The sequence below is a fragment of the Leiobunum rupestre genome, chromosome 1 (genome assembly GCF_980474605.1).
Source record: "Leiobunum rupestre chromosome 1, qqLeiRupe1.1.hap1, whole genome shotgun sequence".
NCBI lineage: Eukaryota > Metazoa > Arthropoda > Arachnida > Opiliones > Sclerosomatidae > Leiobunum > Leiobunum rupestre.
In genome coordinates this window covers 80,148,724-80,170,060 of record NC_143384.1, presented here as the reverse complement: position 1 = coordinate 80,170,060, position 21,337 = coordinate 80,148,724, and the positions used below count along the sequence as shown (strand labels likewise).

At 36.5% G+C, this 21,337-nt stretch overlaps 2 protein-coding genes across 2 annotated transcripts; one reads left to right on the top strand and one right to left on the bottom strand.

The window, feature by feature from the left end:
• Positions 1-9,152: 9,152 nt before the first annotated feature.
• On the top strand, positions 9,153-13,711 carry cta (Guanine nucleotide-binding protein subunit alpha cta). The gene is made up of 3 exons (XM_090154316.1): positions 9,153-9,922; positions 10,722-10,772; positions 11,632-13,711. The coding sequence occupies exons 1-3, from the start codon at positions 9,443-9,445 to the stop codon at positions 12,205-12,207; spliced, it is 1,107 nt and encodes a 368-aa protein (XP_090010442.1). The 5' UTR covers positions 9,153-9,442; the 3' UTR covers positions 12,208-13,711.
• Positions 13,712-19,287: 5,576 nt separating this feature from the next.
• On the bottom strand, positions 19,288-21,095 carry LOC149966767 (acyl-CoA-binding domain-containing protein 6-like). Its single transcript, XM_090172465.1, has 2 exons — positions 20,948-21,095; positions 19,288-20,131 (listed from the first exon to the last, which is right to left on the bottom strand). The coding sequence occupies exon 2, from the start codon at positions 20,121-20,123 to the stop codon at positions 19,347-19,349; it is 777 nt and encodes a 258-aa protein (XP_090028591.1). The 5' UTR covers positions 20,124-20,131; positions 20,948-21,095; the 3' UTR covers positions 19,288-19,346.
• Between the last annotated feature and the right edge of the window lie 242 nt (positions 21,096-21,337).

The window sequence follows — 21,337 nt, the reverse complement described above, 5'->3', positions numbered from 1 at the left end:
CGAGTCCACGGTTGGATCTCCTCGGGCCACTTCAAGTATTCAGCCTTTGGCATGGTTGCATTTTGCTGACAACTTGAACGCGCTCTAATTCTGTCCTCAATGTTGGTGTTCAATTCTGGCCACCAAACTTTGCTCCTGGCTAATCGCTTTGTTTGCACCATTCCCTGGTGTTAGAATGATTTATACCTTTCTTATATCTAATTTCATAGCTGTGCGCTCCTAATGTTAACCATTCTTATTTGCAATATACATCAATAGTTTACCTTCAGCTGTCGACCATTCTTTCCCCAGTCTCTTTGCAGATGACACAAAACGTATCAAAATTCTTAGTACAAACACATCTAACGCCGAGTTACAACAGGATCTCTCTAAAGTTGAATCTTGGCAAAAAATTCCGGTTTATCCTTCAACACCTCAAAATCCAATGTGTCTTGAAAAAGACTGTTTGTAATAGCTTAGTAGTCTTGAAAAGGGAAATGCGCGACTTTTGACGGGTTGCGTTATCCTGTTGTGGGGTGCTGTGTTTGTTGCTTATCGGTGTAACACAGTGTGTTGTAGCTTCTCACTGACACCACGGCAAACAGGTGTCAGGTGCACCTTTCTGCCTAGCATGTAGTATTTCAGTCGATTCAAAAGATCAAGTTTTTAAGGGAAAAATATGGAATCGCGGTCATTCATTCTAACCCTCTTGAAATTGGCAAAGAATCCTGCTTTCTAAATAAGCATTTTTAGAAGGCCCAAATGTAAAAATCTTACGAACTGAAAGTTTATTTCGATTTTGGAGGCCCAAACATAGGCACCTTTTTAAAATTTGGAGGCCCCCAAGTAGGCCTACACTTTTTCAACGTAGGCACGTGCCTACTTGTGCCTATTGCTGGCGGGGAGCCTGAGGACCTTCAGTCACTGCTTCTCCCAAAACTGCCATTGACATTGCCTGCTATTTTAAAAGTTAGGCCTATGTCAGGCCTAGGCTTAAATATTTTCAAAGCGAACCTAAACGAAATCTTATTTATCTTCCTCACAATGGCATTTAAATATTCCTTATAATAAGTAAATATGAAAACAAAACTAAAAGTTCAAAAAATCTTAACACTTATTAAAAAAAAAATCCGAAAACGTTGAAGTGGTTCATGTGAAAAACTCCAGCAAAAACCTATGGGAATTCTGCGAGCTTGGATCGGATGAATCCTGTAAAAATCGTCTGAGCTTCTACTATTTTTAACCGCCATGTTATGGCGCTAGCGGCTTGCCGTAGTCAATGAATGGCCGCTGATTGGCTGAAGCTTAAGCAAAGACTATATAATCATTAGTCGTTGCTACAAAATGACTTGGCGTCAGGTTCTCTCGTAGACGGGAGCATTCTAGGTAGGAGTATAAGATTTCTATAGGTTACACTTTTTATTCCTCCTTGAAAGGTGTAGAGGGAGTAATCTATCTTTGTCGTCTACTTAAATTTCGTTTCACGAAAACATGACTGGTTTAGAACCTCTTCACACTAGGCAAGCTTTTTATAAATAACCTTTAATCTTAAACTATTCCCTTCTTACTCCAACTCGTTTTTTTCGTCAAGACAGAATTGTAGTAAAATGACGTCATATAGCTACACTTTTTAACCTCCTCAAAAAACCCAGAACAGGCGAAAAAAATAACATATTGCTTCCCAGCTACTCTGTACCGCAGATTATTGATTCGAAATTTACTATTGTCGACCAAAACGAGTCTAGGTGGCGTAACGGTATTTTTCTCGACGGACGTTGAGCTTCTCATAGGGAGTAGACCCCGACGCCGCGAAATTTTTGCCGGCGGCGGCGAGCCGGTCAATTTTAGTCGGCGGCGGCGGCGGCGCGAACGGCGTGCGCCGATTTTTTTGTCGGTGGCGGCGTTGAATTAAAATACATCGGCGGCGGCGGCGCGAACGGCGTGCGCCGATTTTTTTGTCGGTGGTGGCGTTGAATTAAAATACATCGGCGGCGGCGGCGTGAACCGGCGTTTCTTTATAAAAAAAAAATATTTTTATACTATAAAGTAGAAATCAACCTACCTGTGGTCCTGCTCCTGGTTTAATTTATTCCGAGTATAGGCTTTTTTATTTACGCTAGTTTAGAATAATAATTAACAGCATATGTAACATAATTACTTATAAGTATGCCACTGTACCTTTATTCCATTCAAAAATCTTCACTAACGGTTTGTTTCACCACGAACCAGTAAAAAGTTGGACTACGTTAGATTTTAACCTTTTTATTCATCCTAGTAATTTTGGGAGTCACACTATTGGCTACTGACATATGTATTTAAGCCAATGGAAAACCTCTAAATTGAGAAGGAATTTTTTGTATCCGAATTTAGTCAACCCAATGTAGCTTTATTGAAATTTATATGAGTAGTTTAGAAAAAGAAAAGGTTGGGGAAAATGACCAATACGGTTCAGAGCTTTCCGAAAATGGAACAAGTCGATGTCGAAGTGGGATGGATATTCAACCAGCGTTATTAAAACCCATACACAGCCTAGAAAAGTTAGGTCTAGGCTCAAAAGAATCTGCAAAGACCCCAATCTTGTAGATGCCTCAGAAAAGCTCAACCTGAATTTTAACTATTTTTTCCAGTAAACCTGCTTCTTTTATTTGACCTTGGATTATTAATCCAAGATTTGACAATGCAAATCTATTTTAGAACCTGAGTTTCCGAAAACTTCATTAATTTGCATATTAATTGACAGTATATTGTAATTCATTTTAGCCATGGCTTTTCAAACCTGTTTGTCAAGATTCAAGATTTCTTTATTGACCTGTAAAATTACAACCCAATTGCAACAGGGCGGCTCACCAAACCTGAGGAAGCGTGGTCTATTTGGCATATATCATACATTGCATCACATATCATATCACATATTATCACAAATATCATATAATATATCATCGAAAACTTTGATATTTCATAAGTGTTCAAAATGAGTGAAAAAAAAATTAAAGCAGATAAGGATATGGCATATAAAATAATGGTAGTCGGTTTATCAAACGTAGAGCTAATTGTGCGACGACATAATCGGCATTTGAGATTCGATGACGTCAAATATTTCGTTGGATACGGATGACGCAATATCTATGAAACAAACCGTTAGTGAAGAAATAGAGCTAGTGGCATACTTATGAGTAATTATGTTACATATGTTAACAGCATATAAAAATTCCGTCTTCATAACGTTGCAATTGTCCAAAATAATTCCAAGCTTCGCTACTGCTGAAAACCCCAAAAACCGCGTGGCAGTATTTTAGACAGAATTAATCGGCGTCGCGCTGGAAAATAATCGGCGGCGGCGGCGGCGGCGCGCCGACTAAAATTTCAAATCGGCGGCGGCGTTGAAAAAAAATCGGCGTCGGGGTCTAATAGGGAGCAGGGCTAGCGTGGAGGAAAAACTAATAGCGTTGCTTTAGCCGCTACCTATCTAGTAGCTTTTTCCATTTAATTGTTCGAGATTAGCTTCGAATCTATATCTGACTTCATAGATCTTCTCCCAATCGACTAAGGATAGTAAGGAACACATTAAAATTTGCTCCGATCTCGATATCGGTCCGTTGATCTGTCGAAATCGGTGGATGGATTTTGGGCGATCTCGCAACACTTGAGAGCTGGAAATCGAACCCGCGAAACTTGATCGGAGCAGATCCGAGTACGCAAATGGAGCATAAAATATTGTTCAGAGCGATCTAGAGCGCTTGAGAACAGTAAAATTCAAATTACTAGCAGACTAAAACCAAAAAGTGTGGGAATATGTTTATAATAATAATAATCAGCTAGGCTAATTACCAAGGCACCACCCTAGGCGTAAGTCATCGAGCGGTTTTACTCTAGTAGATCGGGGCAAAGATAATTTAAACTCGTACCCTAGATTCGAATACTGAGAGCTTTCACATTGACGGTTTCGTTACGAAGCGTTTACCCTTTTCCGGCACGTGTCCTCAGAAAAATCGGGCTCCATCGGTTGCGGCACGGCCAACTTCGATCATTCGTGTTTGCGGTAACGCGCAAATCATGGAGCGAATTTTTTCTGAGTTCCAGCGGGAAGTGGGTAAACGCTATCGGCAACGCGCGAGAGAGTGATTTCGAATCTAGGGTACGAGTTTAAATTATCTTTGATCGGGGCGAGATCTATGACGTCGGAGACCGATTCGTAGCGAATCTCAAGCAATCAAATGGAAAACGCTATTACTGAAATACTTGAAATATAGGTGCCAAGAGGTACTGATTATTCGCTGGTGGTATTTGCCTAAAGATCTAGAGCAACTTTTAACTTTGACCCGTGACGATCTCTGGTTACTTTCGTTGGTGGTTTTGGCCTAAAATGCTAAGGAGCTCCGACATTTGCCTTCACTCTATTAAAACTACCCTGGAATAGGTTGAAAGAATAAATAATAATAATAATATACTTTATTTCAGAATTTAGAAAGTGGGGTACACTTATTGTGCTCAGTAGCGGCTCTAAGGGTGGGCTGAAGTGGGCTTTAGCACCCCTGCATTTCTGAGAGGGGCCACATATTTATATGAAAAGGGCCACATATTCATAATTAAGAGGCCACATATTTTAATTTATGAATTTTCATTAGCTCTAGAAATCTTTTTTATTGCCAAAAAAGGTTTTTCTGCAAAAAATCTTTCAAAATCAATTTGTTTACTCAAAAAGATAGTAGACCATAAACATATGGATTCGGGAGGAAGGTAGCGGAAATTTAGTTAAAGTTGAAAAGAAAGGGGCTTATGGGACTTTATGGAAATATCCAAGGCATGCACGTTTCCCCTCCAGGTCAGATACAAGGTCAGTAGGGGGTCCAGAAAACGCGACGAGAGCCGCAACAATAAAACGACCTTGCTCTTCTCGATTCCTGGAAAATTTTGGGTTTTTTCGATTTTACCACTTTTGCGAAATATGGTCAATCCAAGGGTCCCGCTAAGGGTCTCAAAATTCTTAGGGGCCACAAAATAATTCGCCCACCTGTGAAAAAACCTTAGCGCCGCTACTGATTGTGCTCCTGAGTACGCACTTAGTAACGTACAACAGGTCTATAGGAAAGTAGTAATACAAACAAAATTACAAATAGGGAGACTTAAGGGAGAATTTACACACACACTATGGAAAGTTAATTAATTGAAAAGTGACACTCAAGGGTATTTACAAAGAGTGGATGGAGGTAACCAAAAAATATATACAGAAGTATTATAAAAAGGACGGAGTAGACTCGATTACGGCAGTGCGAAGTCGACGTTCAGAAAGGGACAAGAGGCCCAGGTGTTTAAGTCGATCAGTATAGGGGAGGGTACGTAAACCCGAGACAAGTTTTGTAGCTTTCCGCTGTACCCGCTCGAGTCTTTCAACATCTTTAACTAGGTGAAGGGACCAAATACTTGAGCAGTAATCAAGGTGTTGACGGACGTAGGTACTTTATAATATCTTAAAAGATTTGGCACTGAAAAAAGAAAAGGAGTGCTTTAATAGGTACAGGGCTCTCATTCCCCGGGCAGAAGCTGGAGGCCTATTCTGTAAATATTTGAAATCCAATTTTCGATCGAAATCTACATTTCGAACTCGAGATCTCAACGAATGGTTTTCGGTAAAGATTTCGAATAAGCATAAATCAATGCAAATTGTCGAAGTCGATCTCGACATGGTATAGGGTATCAAGATCGAATTCCCATTCGATTTTTTACAGAATCGCCCCCCAGCTCTGCAGTGAGTGTCCCCCAACATGCGGCCCGAGAGCATTACCCCTAAATCACGAATGATATGCTTGGACTCAAAAATTCGGCCACCAAGACGATATTGGAATTGATGATTATTGCTCCCGCAGTGCCGGACTGATGATTTTGCCGAATTAAAGCTCATACCGTTAGAGCAGACCCAAAGGTCGAGAGCATTTACATCTGATTGAAGGAGCAAGGCGTCGGCCGTTGAGGCAACACCCCGTCCAATCTTACTGTCATCGGCAAAAAGTTTCAAAACGACTCCTTGATCACGAGGGGGAGATCATTAATAAAGATGACAAAAAGTGTGGGTCCTAACACCAACCCCTGGGGGACACCACTAGTAACTCGCACCAGGATGAGGCTACACCATTGAGAACAACACGCTGAGACCTATTGCTCAGGAAATCCGCAATCCAGTTAACAATAATGGGGGGAATGAGTAGGGAGTGGGGGACAGTGTCAAACGCTTTTCGCAGATCGAGGTATATAAGGTCAACAGAGTTTCCATTGTCAAGACAGCTCGTGACCTCCTCCATTGTAGACAGCAGGTTTGTGAAGCAGGAACGTCTGAGGAGGAAGCCATGCTGGTCATTGGAAAAGAAAGAACTTTTCATGAGGAAGGGTACAAGAGCGTCACGAACGGGCGTTTCGAGCTCCTTACTGGGGAGACATGTCAAACTAATGCCACGGAAGTTGTCAACCGAACAGGAATTGGGGAATTTTTGATGGCAGTGATATTTGCCTGTTTCCAAATAGACGGCAAACGGCCGGACTCAATAGAGTGGGTAAAAATAGACAATAGTGGGGAGGCAAGAATGGCAGCACCCTCTTTGAGAAGACGTGGATGAAGATCATCCGGCCCCGGGGATTTAGAAATGGACAACCGATGGAGGTAACGTTTCACCGTCGCATAAGAAAGACCAAAGTCAGTGGAGCAAGAAATCTCGTAGGAGGCCGAATTGCGTTCAATAGACGAAAAAAGTCTCCCAACAGCTGCACTGCTTCTGTGTGAGACTCAATCGAGAAAACTGATTGAAAAAAATTGTTTAGAGCTGATACTATTTCATCTGGGTCCCGGATGACCTCACCATCCGAATTCTCAACAACGACGAGTGGCCTTTTGGGTTTGGTAGAGCGTGAAATATGAGCATAGAGGGCTTTAGGGTTGCTTGGGATATCGTTAACTAATTGGGCTTCATCCTTATATTTGGAAGATCGAATATGGTTGGTGAGTTTGTTACGTTGTTCGCGAAGGTGTGCCGAGTCAGTACAGACGGGGAGACGCGAAATTCTCGGAACGCAGCGCGCTGGTCGCTAATTAGTTTTTCGGTGTTAACTGTCCACCATGGTTGTCGACGGAGCCCCGAACGTTTGTGGGGGAGCGAGGCAACCAATGGGACACTATCGTCGCGAGCCTCAGCAACTAGGCGCATAAAGCTAGTCATCATCTCATCGAGAGAAGGGGCAGTATAAACTATAGACCAATCCCTCATTAAGTGGGAGGCTCGAAAGATGTTAGGGAGCGATTGAGAGAGGCAGCAAGAGGCGAATGAAAGTAAAATGCCCAGCCCCCACGTTGGGTATTATCCATAGAAATCTCATAGGTAACTAGAATGCTGCCGTGTAACTGGCAAATGGGCCAAACGCCGTGACAGACGATAGCCAGATCTCAGCCAATCAGAGCTCAAAGAGTGGTTCTGACAAGGATTTAATAGGTGGTTTTTTTTCGCCTGTTCTGGGTTTTTTGAGCAGGTTAAAAAGTGTAGCCATATGACGTCATTTTACTACAATTATGTCTTGACGAAAAAAACCAGTTGGAGTAGAAAGGGAGTAGTTAAAGGTTAAAGGTTATTTATAAAAAGTTTCCCATCATATTTTCGTGAAACGAAATTTAAGCAGACGACAAAACTAGATTACTCCCTCTACACCTCCTTTCGAGGAGGAGTAAAAAGTGTAACCCTAATACTCCGGAACAAGCGAACAAAATTCGGGACAGGGTAAATCTTACCCCGAGAACAGGCGAATAAAACGTTTTAGGGTAAAAACTTTACACTTTTTGTCCCCGGACAAGCGAAAAAAAAACCACCTAATGTCACCAGAGAGAATGACGTCACCTATCTCCCGCTATAGTGGCTGCGTTCAACAACTATGAACGGAGAAAAACCGCTGAGTTATCGTTGAGTTCTTTTAATCAACGCTACGTCACAAAAATCTAAAAGTTGTTGTACGATTTATAGTTCGCTGCTACCCCTCCTTTAACTTTGTCGAATGACGTCACGACACCGATGAGCAACGGAAAAACCTGCTCCTCCGACCGCTGACTTCGTTGAGCAACATGACGTAGAAACCGGAAGTTAAAAAAAGCGTACAGTAAGATCAACGCTCAGCGCTGACCTCAGCGCTGAGTCCCGCTGAACGTAGCCCGTAGCGAATCCAAGGAGGATTATTATCCTCCTTGGCGGAACCACTCTACGGCCTCTCATTGGCTGAAGGTTCAAGGCGAACTGGCGTCAAGCTCAGCCGTAGGCGGCAGCATTCTAGTTACCTATGAGATTTCTATAGTATTATCACAGTCCGAGCGGAGAAGGTCGTTACCCTCAATGTTAGTGATCTTAGTAGGAGTGTCTTTTTTCAGCCAGGTTTCCGTGAACGCGATAATGTGAGGGACACGATCAGATTCAGTTCGGAGAGCTTATTACGTAATGATTCCACATTGGTGGATATGATGGAGAACCTGGATGATCGAAATGCAGGCGCACACGGATTAAGAGACGACTGTAGAACGATGGGATTGGTGAGTCAGTACCGCTGGGGCATGTTGGGCATCCCAAGTGGGAGGAAGTTAGGAGAAACACTTGCCCAACTCGCGGTAGCGGGGGGTGGTAGGGTGGAGCCCCACGGTGTGGCGGAATGAGAGATATGGGATGTGGTGGGGTGCAGTTGAGCCATGTGAGTTGCCTACTTGTTGCCGCTTGTATCCGGTCGTGCCTGAGGAGGTGGAATACTGGGTGGATGGGGACCGGAGGCAGTAGAGTTCGTTATTATTGAGGTATTGAGATTCGGGTTAATGGAGGGGCTAAGGAGCGATTTACAGTTGGTGTTATGGTTCGAGAAAGGTTTGGATTGTTGGTTAATGCCACCACCTTTGGGGACCACCTTGTAGTTTCGTATACAGAGGTTATTTTCACCAGCAGCTAGACGCCGTTGAAGTTCAGCTACTGCATCCCGATACACAGTTTGTTGTCTTCTGGTGCGATCCTGACGAGTGACAAGAGCGAAATTACTGTCATGACGACGGCAAGATATATAGCCGAGAATAACAAATCTAGGTTATTCCTTATTTCTATCCTCTGTACTTTTTGTAAGCACTAAAATCGTCTGGTTATCATCGACTATATAAAGATTAGTTATTATCATATAAAAAATGATTTATCATGCACTTAGGAAGAATTTTTTTCATTACTCGAGCCATCATTATAGATAAATATCGTTTATTTTTCTTGTATCTTGTTTTACGGAATTTTATTGTATATTTTACCCACCGGATAATATTTTTCGAAACCGAGGCTTAAAGTTTGAGATTTCCACCATCTAAGATCTGACTGAATGGAATCGGAATTTTATTCTGTGCAATCAGGAATTGGTTTAATTTAAAAGAAAATATGTGATGAGTAGCTAATCTTTGCTATTCTAAACCATTTAAATGGCAGACTTATTTAAATCATGTTCGTGTTGGCTCCGTCTTAAATATGGGCCGGAGGAATTGGAAAGATTCAATCAAAGTAAAAAAATTGATAAAATGTTGGAAAAAGATAAACATATCATCCGCAGACAAGTGAAACTCCTTTTATTGGGAGCTGGTGAAAGTGGTAAAAGTACATTTTTAAAACAAATGAAAATTATCCATGGTCATAACTTTGAGGATGAGACTTTGTTTGAGTTTCGAACAGTTGTTTATCAAAATGTTATACGTGGAATGAAGGTGCTTGTAGATGCTAGGGACAAACTAAGAATACCATGGCAAAACCAAGAAAATGATAAATTTGCAAGTCGTGTTCTAAAATATGAGAATAATATGATACTGGATAGCGAGTCATTTTTGGAGTTTGTTGAAGCAGTTATGTATCTTTGGCATGACAATGGGATTAAAATTGCGTTTGAAAGAAGAAGAGAGTACCAGCTTGTAAGTAAATTCTTTATTATTTGATCATCTTTAGAAGCGAAAGGTGTAGTATATTTTTGCACCCAGAAGCAGTGAAAAAGAGCTCACTACAACTTCTCCACATGGATTAATTAACTACAGAATATTTATTTTCTTTCTAATAATTATCACCAAAGGCACCTCCTTAAGTCCAAGTTAGCTAGCGATTATAATACCATTATTTCAGATTTAAATAGGGACTTGGCAGCATGAAGATGATATTTTAAAGAACAGGGGGAGGGACACTGGTCAGACGCTCGAGTGAAGTGAGTGGGCGTCGCTGTGAGCCGCCAATGTAAAAAAAAAGAAAATGGAGCATGCTTTTCATCCCCCCCAACCCCTCACTCAGCCTTAGCAGAGTCGGGCAGAGTCAACCGTAAATTTCGCACTTTACTGACTACACACATTTTGCCACCGAACTTTGGAGCCCCTTTAAGTATTAAATTCCGAAAAATAATTATAACAAAAATAGATTCCTTGCAAAAAATGCTATAATATAGCACAATTAAACAAATAAATAGGAGGGGGCCCTATTCTAAATATAACATAATTCATTTACGTGCTCGTAATTGTTTGGCTTAATTTAGTGATACAATAATTCAATTAAATTTAACCATGAACACATGAAATATGATAGGACCCCAGATTGACATACAATGCAGAGTACAAAGATTGAATTAAAATTTACATTCAAATAGCATTGTTCAATGGAAAATAATATTATGAATTTGCAAAAAATTGTTAACCTAAAAATTTCTAAGTCTTTTTCGTTTACAAATAGGGAGATGGTGTGCGTTACTTTTTTGACAATATTGAAAGGATTGCTGTAAAAGTAAGTTTATTTTATCATTTCTCCCACGACCATATTACCAGTCTTAGACAATGAAATTTCCAAATCTATACAGTAACTTAGTTTAAAATTTAACGCTTTAAAATTTTTACATTTCACCTTCCCTTCCTTAAAAAGCAGTTTCGGGCATTTTATTTAAATCAGAAGCATCCAGGAGTTGATCAACACAGTATATACAACTGATGTTTTGTTTCGTCCCTTTTGATTCTCTGCCCCTTATTTACATGCTTTGGTTAACTTTTAACGATGTCATTTAGTATCGGCATACCCAGTAATCTTGACAATCTCCTGGCATCATTAGTTTTGAATTAATAAACTACAAGTACCATTAAGCCTTGTAATATTTATCGAAAGGAAGTACACATTGGTTTAGTTAAAAAAAAAATATTTTAATTCTTAACTGTGAGATAACATTTTTACCTCGGAAAGTCTTTTTCGGATTAAGGCTCTTTAATTATTTACCTTTAAGCAAAAGTTACATAAGACCTAAAAGTGTGCGATATCGTTATATATTTTCCACTGAGAGCTTGTTGCAAAGTACGAATAGTGTAGGAGTGAGGGTAAAGAATCTCTATGAGCAACTAAAGATTAGAGAAAATTGCGCCTAGACAAATTAGCCCCTAGACAAATTAGCCCATACACCAAATAGAACGCTTCCATTATATAGCCATCTAGTTGGCTTTGTAGTCGATGATGAGACTAGTTCTCAGTAGGTATTTCAAAAGGTGCAAAGGTAGGGCTGACACACTTTTAAATCTTGTTGCTTTTGCTTAAAGTTAGGGAACTTTTGGGTTTGTGTCACTGTTGTTATACTCTAATATTTTAAAATAACTACTTCCAGGATTATCTTCCATCCAATCAAGACATTTTGCACGCAAGAAAAGCGACTAAAGGAATATCGGAATTTACTGTGCCAATTAATGGGATTCCCTTCAGATTTGTAGATGTAGGGGGCCAAAGATCACAAAGACAAAAGTGGTTTCAGTGTTTCGACAGTGTCACATCCATCCTTTTTATGGTCTCAACCAGTGAATTTGACCAAGTGCTTTTGGAAGATCGTTGTACAAATCGTTTAGTAGAATCGAGAAATATATTTGAAACAATTGTTAATAATCGTTGTTTCGCTGAAGTTTCCATTATCCTTTTTTTGAACAAAGCCGATTTGCTTCAGGAGAAGGTGGCAAAACAGGATACAGACATTTCACTCTTTTTTCCCGAGTATAAAGGAGATCCTCACAACTTAGAAGATGTACAATCATTTATTTTAGGCCTTTTTGAATCTGTCCGTAGAGATCCTAAAAAAGCACTTTTTCACCATTTTACTACAGCTGTTGATACTGAAAATATTAAAGTAGTTTTTAACGCAGTCCGTGACACAATATTACAGAGAAATATAACGCAGCTTATGTTGCAATGATTAATAGTGGTAAGAAATTTGCTCATTTTTAGGAATGCAAGTTTGACATTCCTTAAATTTTTCTATTTTGTATTTTATCATTAAAACAATTCTGGTTGTAAAAACCTGTTTCGAATGAAAAGTTTAACTATCATAGTGTCAAAACTAATTATCTTATAATATCGCAAAGTAGTTTGATATATATAAATTATACGTATTTGTTTCTACTTTTACGAAGGAAGTTGATTTTTTAGTATATTGATAATTTTTGTTCGAAGGACAAGGTCAAATTATGTCTATGCATGGGTATTACATTTATGTATAAAAATACATTATTCATAAAGTTAAATGTGTCAAAACAAAATGCATATAAGATATTATTATTTCTAGATATCTCTGAGAAATGTTTGCAAATCTCCAAATAAATCTTAGTCATTTAAAATTTTTAGTTTATCATCAGTTGTTGGGAAGTTTCTAGTTGACTGAAATTTTTTGAAAATTACATATTTTATATCGAAGGCCATCAATATATTTTACATAAAATTATGTTAATTATACGAGTATATAGTTAAAATGTTCTAGAAATATTGGTGCCGATACTTGGAAACAACCTTCTCTGGGATAATGGTCTTTCATAAGGTGTTTTGTTCTTTTGCTATAACCATTTCTGTACCAATCGCCTCAAAAATACTCTTATAGTTAACACATTCCATAAAAAAACGGAACTAAGCAAAAAAGTGAAACACTGTGCAATCTTTTACATTTAGTTTACCCCTTCAACGTATTGACATTTCATTGCCAGTAAATGTTTCAATTTTTTACAATGCTTTATTTTATTAAACCTAGCGAAGTTCATTTTTACTTAAAAGTAGTAAACTAAATATATTTGTTCTTTAATCTAAATCTTTTCAACATCCAAGGTCTATAACGAACACAAAGAACTTTGATGCCAACAAAGGTGATTAAGCTTCTACAAAACGGAGAAGGAAATATTTTTTTTTTTCAAAATATAGGAAAACTCTAGTACCAGATAACGCATGTTACCTGTCAAAACAAAAATTAAGTCTAAATCTAGTCAAAAAACTTGAAATAACTATTTTATTGGGATTCTAAATTTTTAATCGGAAAATTTGTGGTCCTTTTTATTAACCATTGAAATTTCAAATGATATTGTGATGGGTCTGATTCTTCGAATTAATGTTTCAGTTAGTATCATAATGTATGAGAATATATTATTATTACAATATTTCTAACTTTCTTTAACGGAAAATGAACAGAGTATATGGTGGTTAAAATGTAATTTTCTTTAAGCTTAATTGTATTTTTTTAAAAATGCACAAAAGACTGTTTTATTTACTTTTGGTTAACTTTCACCATATTTGAAAATAACCATATTTACAAAATGAGTTGTATCTGGAATGTTTAAAGAAATTGTTGATTACCTTCCATAAATCCGCAAATAAAGATTGTTCATAAAATGTAGGAAAGTAAATATTGCGTTATTTTGTAATCGATGACTAATATTGGGATTAAGAATATTAAACTGAATTTCATATTTGAAATATTTTATTTTTTATTAAAGGAGGACATGGGTTTTTCATTCTTTTTCATATGCTATGTGTATTTTCTTAAGTATATATAATAAAAACTTAAGTTAGTGAAAAGTTACACACTTTGAAAACTGTTTTCAACATATTTTTAACATTTAATCATTTAGTGATATATTGATAATTATTCGACTGTTATATGCCTATCATATTTTGCTTTACTTGCTGCAAAAATTCACATTTGTTCCCAATCTCCCTCATGCTCGAAGAGTACGCTCTTTCCCACAAAAAAAATTAAACCCAATTATGTCTCCCCCCCCCCCATTGCCGAGGTAAAATTCAACCATGATGCTGCAGCAGGTCATCTCAACGTAGTAATGTCGTAGAAATAAATACAATCTTGGTTTAAAACCAGTAATTTTAAATATTCTATAAAATAAATTTTTCAAGTAAAATTTAAATGATTATAAAGCAAAAAATTAAAATTATTGATGATACAATTGGTTTTGAGTTTCCCTAAAAGTATAATAGTCGAGACTATAAGCTGAGGGGGTCATGTGTTTACGTTAGTTTTGTTGTACTGTTAAAGATAAAAAAAAAGCATGCAACTTTTTGTTTACAGACTGCGTGCAAGATTGCGCTAGTCAATTTATATTAAAGAATTCAACAGCCTGTGAAAACAAAAATACCACTAATTTATATGTTTTTACTATATTATATTGTAGAAAGAGCTATTTTTGTGTGATAAATTTCATTTTAGAAGTGAACTTTTCTTCACTGCCATATTTCTTAAGTAGTGTTTCAGCGGAAATAAAAATAAATTATCACTTATTATTTCCCCTAAAGGCAGTAATTATTTGTTTACTCCAATCTGTAAGGAGTACTTTTTTGCTATTTTCAAATTATTTGCTGTAAAATCATGTCCTAAATTGTTTTACTAGTCATCGTAAATAATTAGGAGCAAATGGGGTAAATATGAATGAAATGCGTTTGATTAATCTGAATTGTACTTCACTTCTTCAAAGTTACTTAACTAATGCAACCAAAAAAAAAACAAAGTGGGTTATACTCTCACGTTATTTTAAAAAATCTCTACATTTCGCTCTGCATGAATGAGCGAAAATCATTAAGCCAAATCTGTAGGGAATGGATACTAAGTAACCGCATTGTAAAGGGAAATGAAAGGCAGTTGTTTATGAAAAGAAATCCTTTTTCTGTGGATGGCTAAGAATCTTTGAAGTTTTTGTTGACTTGCATGTAACAAAATGAGCCTTAGCACAAATTCAAAATACTATTGTAGTTGTTTTTCACATAAAAATTGCAAAATTGTCAATATAAGAATAGAAAATATTATGGTGCTGCATTCTATTATCAGAAATTCAAAGTGCGTAGTTAAATATATTGTTCTTTAATAAATATTTTCATTCAAAAGAGTCGATTTCAATATACAAATACAGAAAATTAACCAATGAAAATTGGTTGAATTGCTGCAAAACAGAAATTATGACTTACAGCTTACATGTATGTAACATAAACACTCAGAAGTATGTCTCTGCATAACATTTTCACACAGAATATACAATTAGGTGACAGTAAATTCATACATTCCTTGTGCTAATGAAAAGTTTAATATGGAAAGAAAATCTTGTTACTTTGAGCCGCAACCTATAGATTTTCAAAGTTTATGAATCTTTTTTCATCACGGAATTGTAAGTAGGGTTGGATTAAAAAAACAGCGGCCTCGTGTAATTTCGTGTTTTTTTTTGGTGGAGAATGTAGCACTTGACGCGTAGATTACGAAACTAATTTTTTTGGGGCCGCAAATGATAATTAAATTAATGAACTTAATGTTAAAAATTTACTAATTTTAGGGAATTACCGTGTTTTTGTATTTTTGGGTGGCGGAGAATGTAGCACTTGACGCGTAGATTACGAAACTAATTTTTTTGGGCCGCAAATGATAATTAAATTAATTAACTTAATGTTAAAAATGTACTAATTTTAGGGAATTACCGTGTTTTTGTATTTTTGGGTGTCGGAGAATGTAGCACTTGACGCGTAGATTACGAATCTAATTTTTTTGGGCCGCAAATGATAATTAAATTAATTAACTTAATGTTAAAAATGTACTAATTGTAGGAAATTACCATGTTTTTGTATTTTTGGGTGGCGGAGAATGTAGCACTTGACGCGTTGATTACGAAACTTTTGTTTTTGGGTCGAAAATGATAATTAAATTAACTAACTTAATGTTAAAAAGTTAGTAGAGTGGAAACCTAAACAAACAGTAACAAGCCGTGGTGTAGGCGATAACCCGACGACGATAATTACTTCCAAAACACGTAAAAGACGTTACTAAACTCCCCGTATTGGCGCCTGACCGCGCACTCACTTCGCTCAAGCGCTGGGGGCGCGCAGCGCCTCCCCAACCCCATACTAAAAAAAGCGATGGGCCATCTATAACGCGACCTAGAGGACAGTACCAAGCCTTACGCATCAAGTATATACTTTTAATCTCAACCAGAAACACAGTGGCCCAATAATAGAAAACACAGAGAAAATGAACAAAAACTGTAAAAGATTTGATAAAGTACGGGAATATCACTTTGTGGCCCAAAAATACAAAACACCGAGAAAATGAACAAAAACTGTAACTGATTTTATACAAAAAGGGAATATCACGTGGAATTCATTAGGACACCGAAACTGTGTTGCCGGCGAACACACGACGGAAATAAGTACAACAAAACACGTGCAAATGCCCAAAAATTAGAAATTTAAAATTACATTAAAAATTAAATAATCATTTGCGGCCAAAATAAAAATTACCCTCGGCATCTACGTGACAAGGTCTATCAGGCGCAACCAAAATTAATATAAAATTCAATGAAAATGAGAAATTTTTAAAATTAAAAAAATTAAGTTAAACAATTAAATAATCATTTGCTGCCAAAATAAAAAAAACCCTCGACATTTACGTTACAAGGTCTATCAGGTGCAACCAAAATTAATATCAAATTCGATGAGGCCGCTGTACTACACTTCACCCGGAAAGGGCCTCGAAAATGTTATAGAAAAAATAGGCAATTTTAAATATAGAAGAAACCATATGCAAAAATAGGGATTCTTATCGAAAACAGTAGATAAAATAAAGTTAAATATAGGAATGTATTTGGGTTATTTTCTACACGAGAAAACCTAAGAAATCTATAGGAAGGTATTGAAAATATAGGAAATGTGGTCACCTTGTAAATGTTTTAGAAATATAATCATTTTGGTAAGAAAATGTACAAAATTTTTTGAAATATTTTTAGTTAATTAAAAAATATTTAAAAAAAAATCACTTGGTTTAAACCAGGATTTAAACCATGATTTAACCCACACCGGTTTAAACAAGCCAACCCTGGTTGGAAGTGATGTAATTTATGTTAAATTGTTAAAAAAAGAAAATACCTTTATGGCATACTTATAAGCGATTATTTTAAATACACTTTAAGCAAATGTTTTTATTTTTTCTGAATTTTCTAAAAAATATTTTTGCTATATGGTTGACGCCGAGGAGACCAAACGAAACATCGGTTCCCTCAAGGATATTTCCATGTGGAAACTACTTCCTAAAACCTGTGCCTACATGTTTCAGTCATCGTATAAAATGTATTTTAATAATTAACAATAATATAATAATAATATATAATACTCAATTTGTGTACATTTTTAACTAAATCTTCATGATAACATTAGATAACTTTCTACCCTTTGCTATCCACATGTGTTTTTGGGGAATAGAATTGATAATTTTTTTGTATGTTGGTTTCCAACTCTAAAATAATATAATATAGTAGTGTAAATATAAAACAAACTGCGACCCACTTGAAATGATGCTGGAACTTGAGCAAGTTAAATATAAAAGGATTCAACAAGCTCAGATAGAACCACAATGAAAGTCAGTTTACTTCTGAAATCTCTGCTACAAAAATTATACTAATGATTAGACAACACTATACCATACAAAATTCTCAGTAGCAGATTAACTGTTTCATTGATGCTCTAATTACACAGAATTGTTTTTGAACAAAAGCCAGTTTTATTATTATTGCTTTGTATAATCACCGCCGTTTTTATATTTCGGGCACCCCTGGGCTAATAATATCAGAAGCAATTTTTCATATGGCTGGTCTTTCTTTATTGAATAGTTTACAATTAATTTTTAAAAAATTATATGTAATTAAAAATTTACCTTAAATGTTAAATGTGAATAACTTTAGCCACTTCTGACTAAATTATATATCAATTTCAAATTAAGTACTTGTACTATTTTTGTCTTTCCCCCTACCTAATGAAAAGGGTGAGGTAGATGATTGGCTCCTACCAACAACTTGCGTTGCTATTTAAATAATATTTAATAGGAACATAAACATTTGTAACATTTGGAAAAATTTCCTAGAATGAAGAGTACATGGCTTGAAAATTTATTAAGGATTTTAGCAAAAGTGAGAAGCACATTCTGAAATAAAACCAAATTAATAATGAAATGTAAAAACTGATGTAGTTCATAATATATGTTTAATATTACCAATGCAACCATTTTATACGCCTTCTCCCTAAAAAAATCAAATCAGCCTTCTCCGATCACGCATTTTATTTCCCTCCTCTCCTACTGGGGGAAATTTTACCATTATTATTATTATTGAAGGGGGGGGGGGGGAAGCTGCGCACTTTGACCCTAGGTCCATTGTAAAATCCCCAACCAGTGACTTTAAGTAACAAGTCCTGGTTCTGCCACAAAGCTAAGAATCTGCTTGGCCAGGATGTTGAAGAGCCTGTGCGAGATGCTAAAACTTTTGAGCCACATAGTAATCACAACTACAAAGAACATGAGAGGCAGTTTCCTCTTCAGCTAGACAACCCCTAGAAATTGGGTCATCACTGTCTCCAATAAGATTTAAGTGTCTGTTAAGTTGACAATGGCCTGTAAGTTGGCCAGTTACCAATCTTATTTTAGTCTTAGAGATTGAGAGTAACTCTTTTTTTCTCTGCATAGAAGGGCCTGGGATAAAATCTTTGGCCTGCCTTTGACCATCCATCTCAAGCCAAAGCTTGAGTTGACGATCCATCACATACTTGGAGACCAGGTTGTGTACCAGGCAACGGGGGATGGGTAGATCAGGTTCTGGCCCACTAAACCCAGCTTTTGCACCCTCCCTAGCCAAGGCGTTAGCCTTTTCATTCCCGTGAAGTCCTTTATTGTGCATCCCAAGAACAAAAAGGAGATCTAAAATTTTACCATAATTTTGGCAGTCATTCTCTTTTAAGTATAAATACATTCTTGGTATTATATAAGTTTATCTTATAAAATTGATATGGGTATCCTAAACACAGATGAATGTGCGTAACAAATAACGTTGTCTATAATAATATAAATAGAAGACTTTGTAGTGGGTTCACTAGTTTTGTGGTACTGATAAGTTTGAGCATAAAGAGCGCCTATACACTGAAATACTAAGTAGCACGCACCAAAATAAACACTTTTATACATTTCTTAACAATAGTCCGCCATTGACTATTTATTAAATTTAATCAAACAACGCATTATAATATTGGTAAATAAGTTTATTAATTTAAAAATAATTGGGCAACAGAATCATTTAGTGAAATATCTTTTGGTAACAGTCCATCATTATCTTTTATATCAGTTTTTGCTCCATTTTTTAATAAGATTTCAATAATTTCACTATGTCCACAAGAACTTGCATAGTGTAAAGGTGTTTGACCTTCAAAATCCAAAACATTAATATCCACACCCTGCGCTAAAAGCCAAATTACAATTCCACTATGTCCCCTGTCCGAAGCCCAATGCAATAGAGTCAAACCTTCATCATCTTGTTCTTCTAATTTAAAAGTTTTATCCAATGTTAAAGATTTTAAAGAGTTAATATTGTTATCCTTAACAAAATCAAACGCACTTTTTTCACTATCTTCAAGATAAGTATCACTGTTAACCATAACACTCATAACTGGTCCGACACTTTTCTTGTTTGGCACATATGAACTGTCATTGTCCGATTCTAAAGGATTCCAATTTGGACTAAATTCTAAAATTTTTTCAATATATTGCCACATAGCGTCCACTTTTGACATTTCTTCTAATTCTTTCCAAGCAGTCCACTTTTGTTTGCCTTGATAGTCAAAGAAACCTGGCTTAGGAATATTACATGGTCCATCATTCGCTTGCTTATAGCGAGCATACAAAAACAATAGCTGAGCTGAATCTAGTTTTGGAATAAGTGTTGGTAAATAATCAGCAGCTTTTTCAAAAATGTCTCTTCGACAGTCACAAGAAATCCATTGCTCTCGAGTAAGTTTAAAATTAGGTAATCCACCTTCGGCCATAATATACTCTGAAAATAAATTTTTAATGATGTCAAAAAACTTAAATAATAAAACGAAGCCTGACTATGTTTAAACGGCAATGCAAGTCATGATGCAGGTGGGAATCCTATCTTCTAGATAAAATCTGCCCATGAGTAAATCCCCCTTTCATACCCCTCTACCTCAAAACCCAGGTGTTCTCTTGCTCTCAGTCCCTACCAATGTTTCTAACAGGCTGATAGCTGAAGGTTTCTATAGAATACAAATATGTGAAGTGATCTTATTATCAGAAGCATACTAACATAGAGAAAACTTAAAATGAAATAAGGCTCCAGGTCATTTGCGAGGTAAGGATGAGGAGATTGGGCCTGTATAATGAAATGACACAAAATTTCCACTAACAGTAATCAAAAAGGCGGGGGCTGCACAATGGACCTCTGGTTGAAATGCTAGGTTAGGCTTGACCCAACCCCTAGGGCCCTACTAATAATCAAACAAGAGGCAAAGATGATAAGTCGGAAATGACCGCAAAATACATTTTTTAAAATAGGTTCACTAAAATAAATTTGAAAGGGGAATTGAAAATTCAATTATAATAGAAAAGTGTCACACTTATGTAAACGTAATTTTACAATCAATAAAAACATCAAAAGCAAACCAATATTTTGTTTGAGATTAAAAATTAAGTGCATCCTTGATAAAGAAATTGATATATTGGTTTATGTAGGATGTTTATGTACCCTACGTAGCTAGATTTCTTTATATAATGAACCTGTTTTATAATAAGCCAGTTTTTCATAGATAATAAACCTCATTAAAATGAAAGATAAAAATAACTCACAAACCTGCAGAATTTGTTTTCTTTAAATTTGGCCCTAAAAATATAATAATTGTATGAAATTTCACGTTAAAAAAAATTATATTTCCGTAAGACCATTGACAAGTAATAAGCAAAACTGATTTTAAGAAAAAAGAATTATATTGGTAAGGCAGGACTAAACAATAATCATTAGGTCTTGGCCAAAGACTAGAGAAGCCAACTTTAAAATCGGTTCGATAGCTTGGCAGTTTTAATAAAGCAGACGTCGAACTGCCAATTTGAAAACAGTTCCAGACGATTCGCTGTGGGCAAAAATAATTTAAACTCGTACTCTAGATTCGAAATCACTCTCTCGCGCGTTGCCGATAGTGTTTACTTACTTCCAGCCGGAACTCATAAAAAATTCGCTCCATGG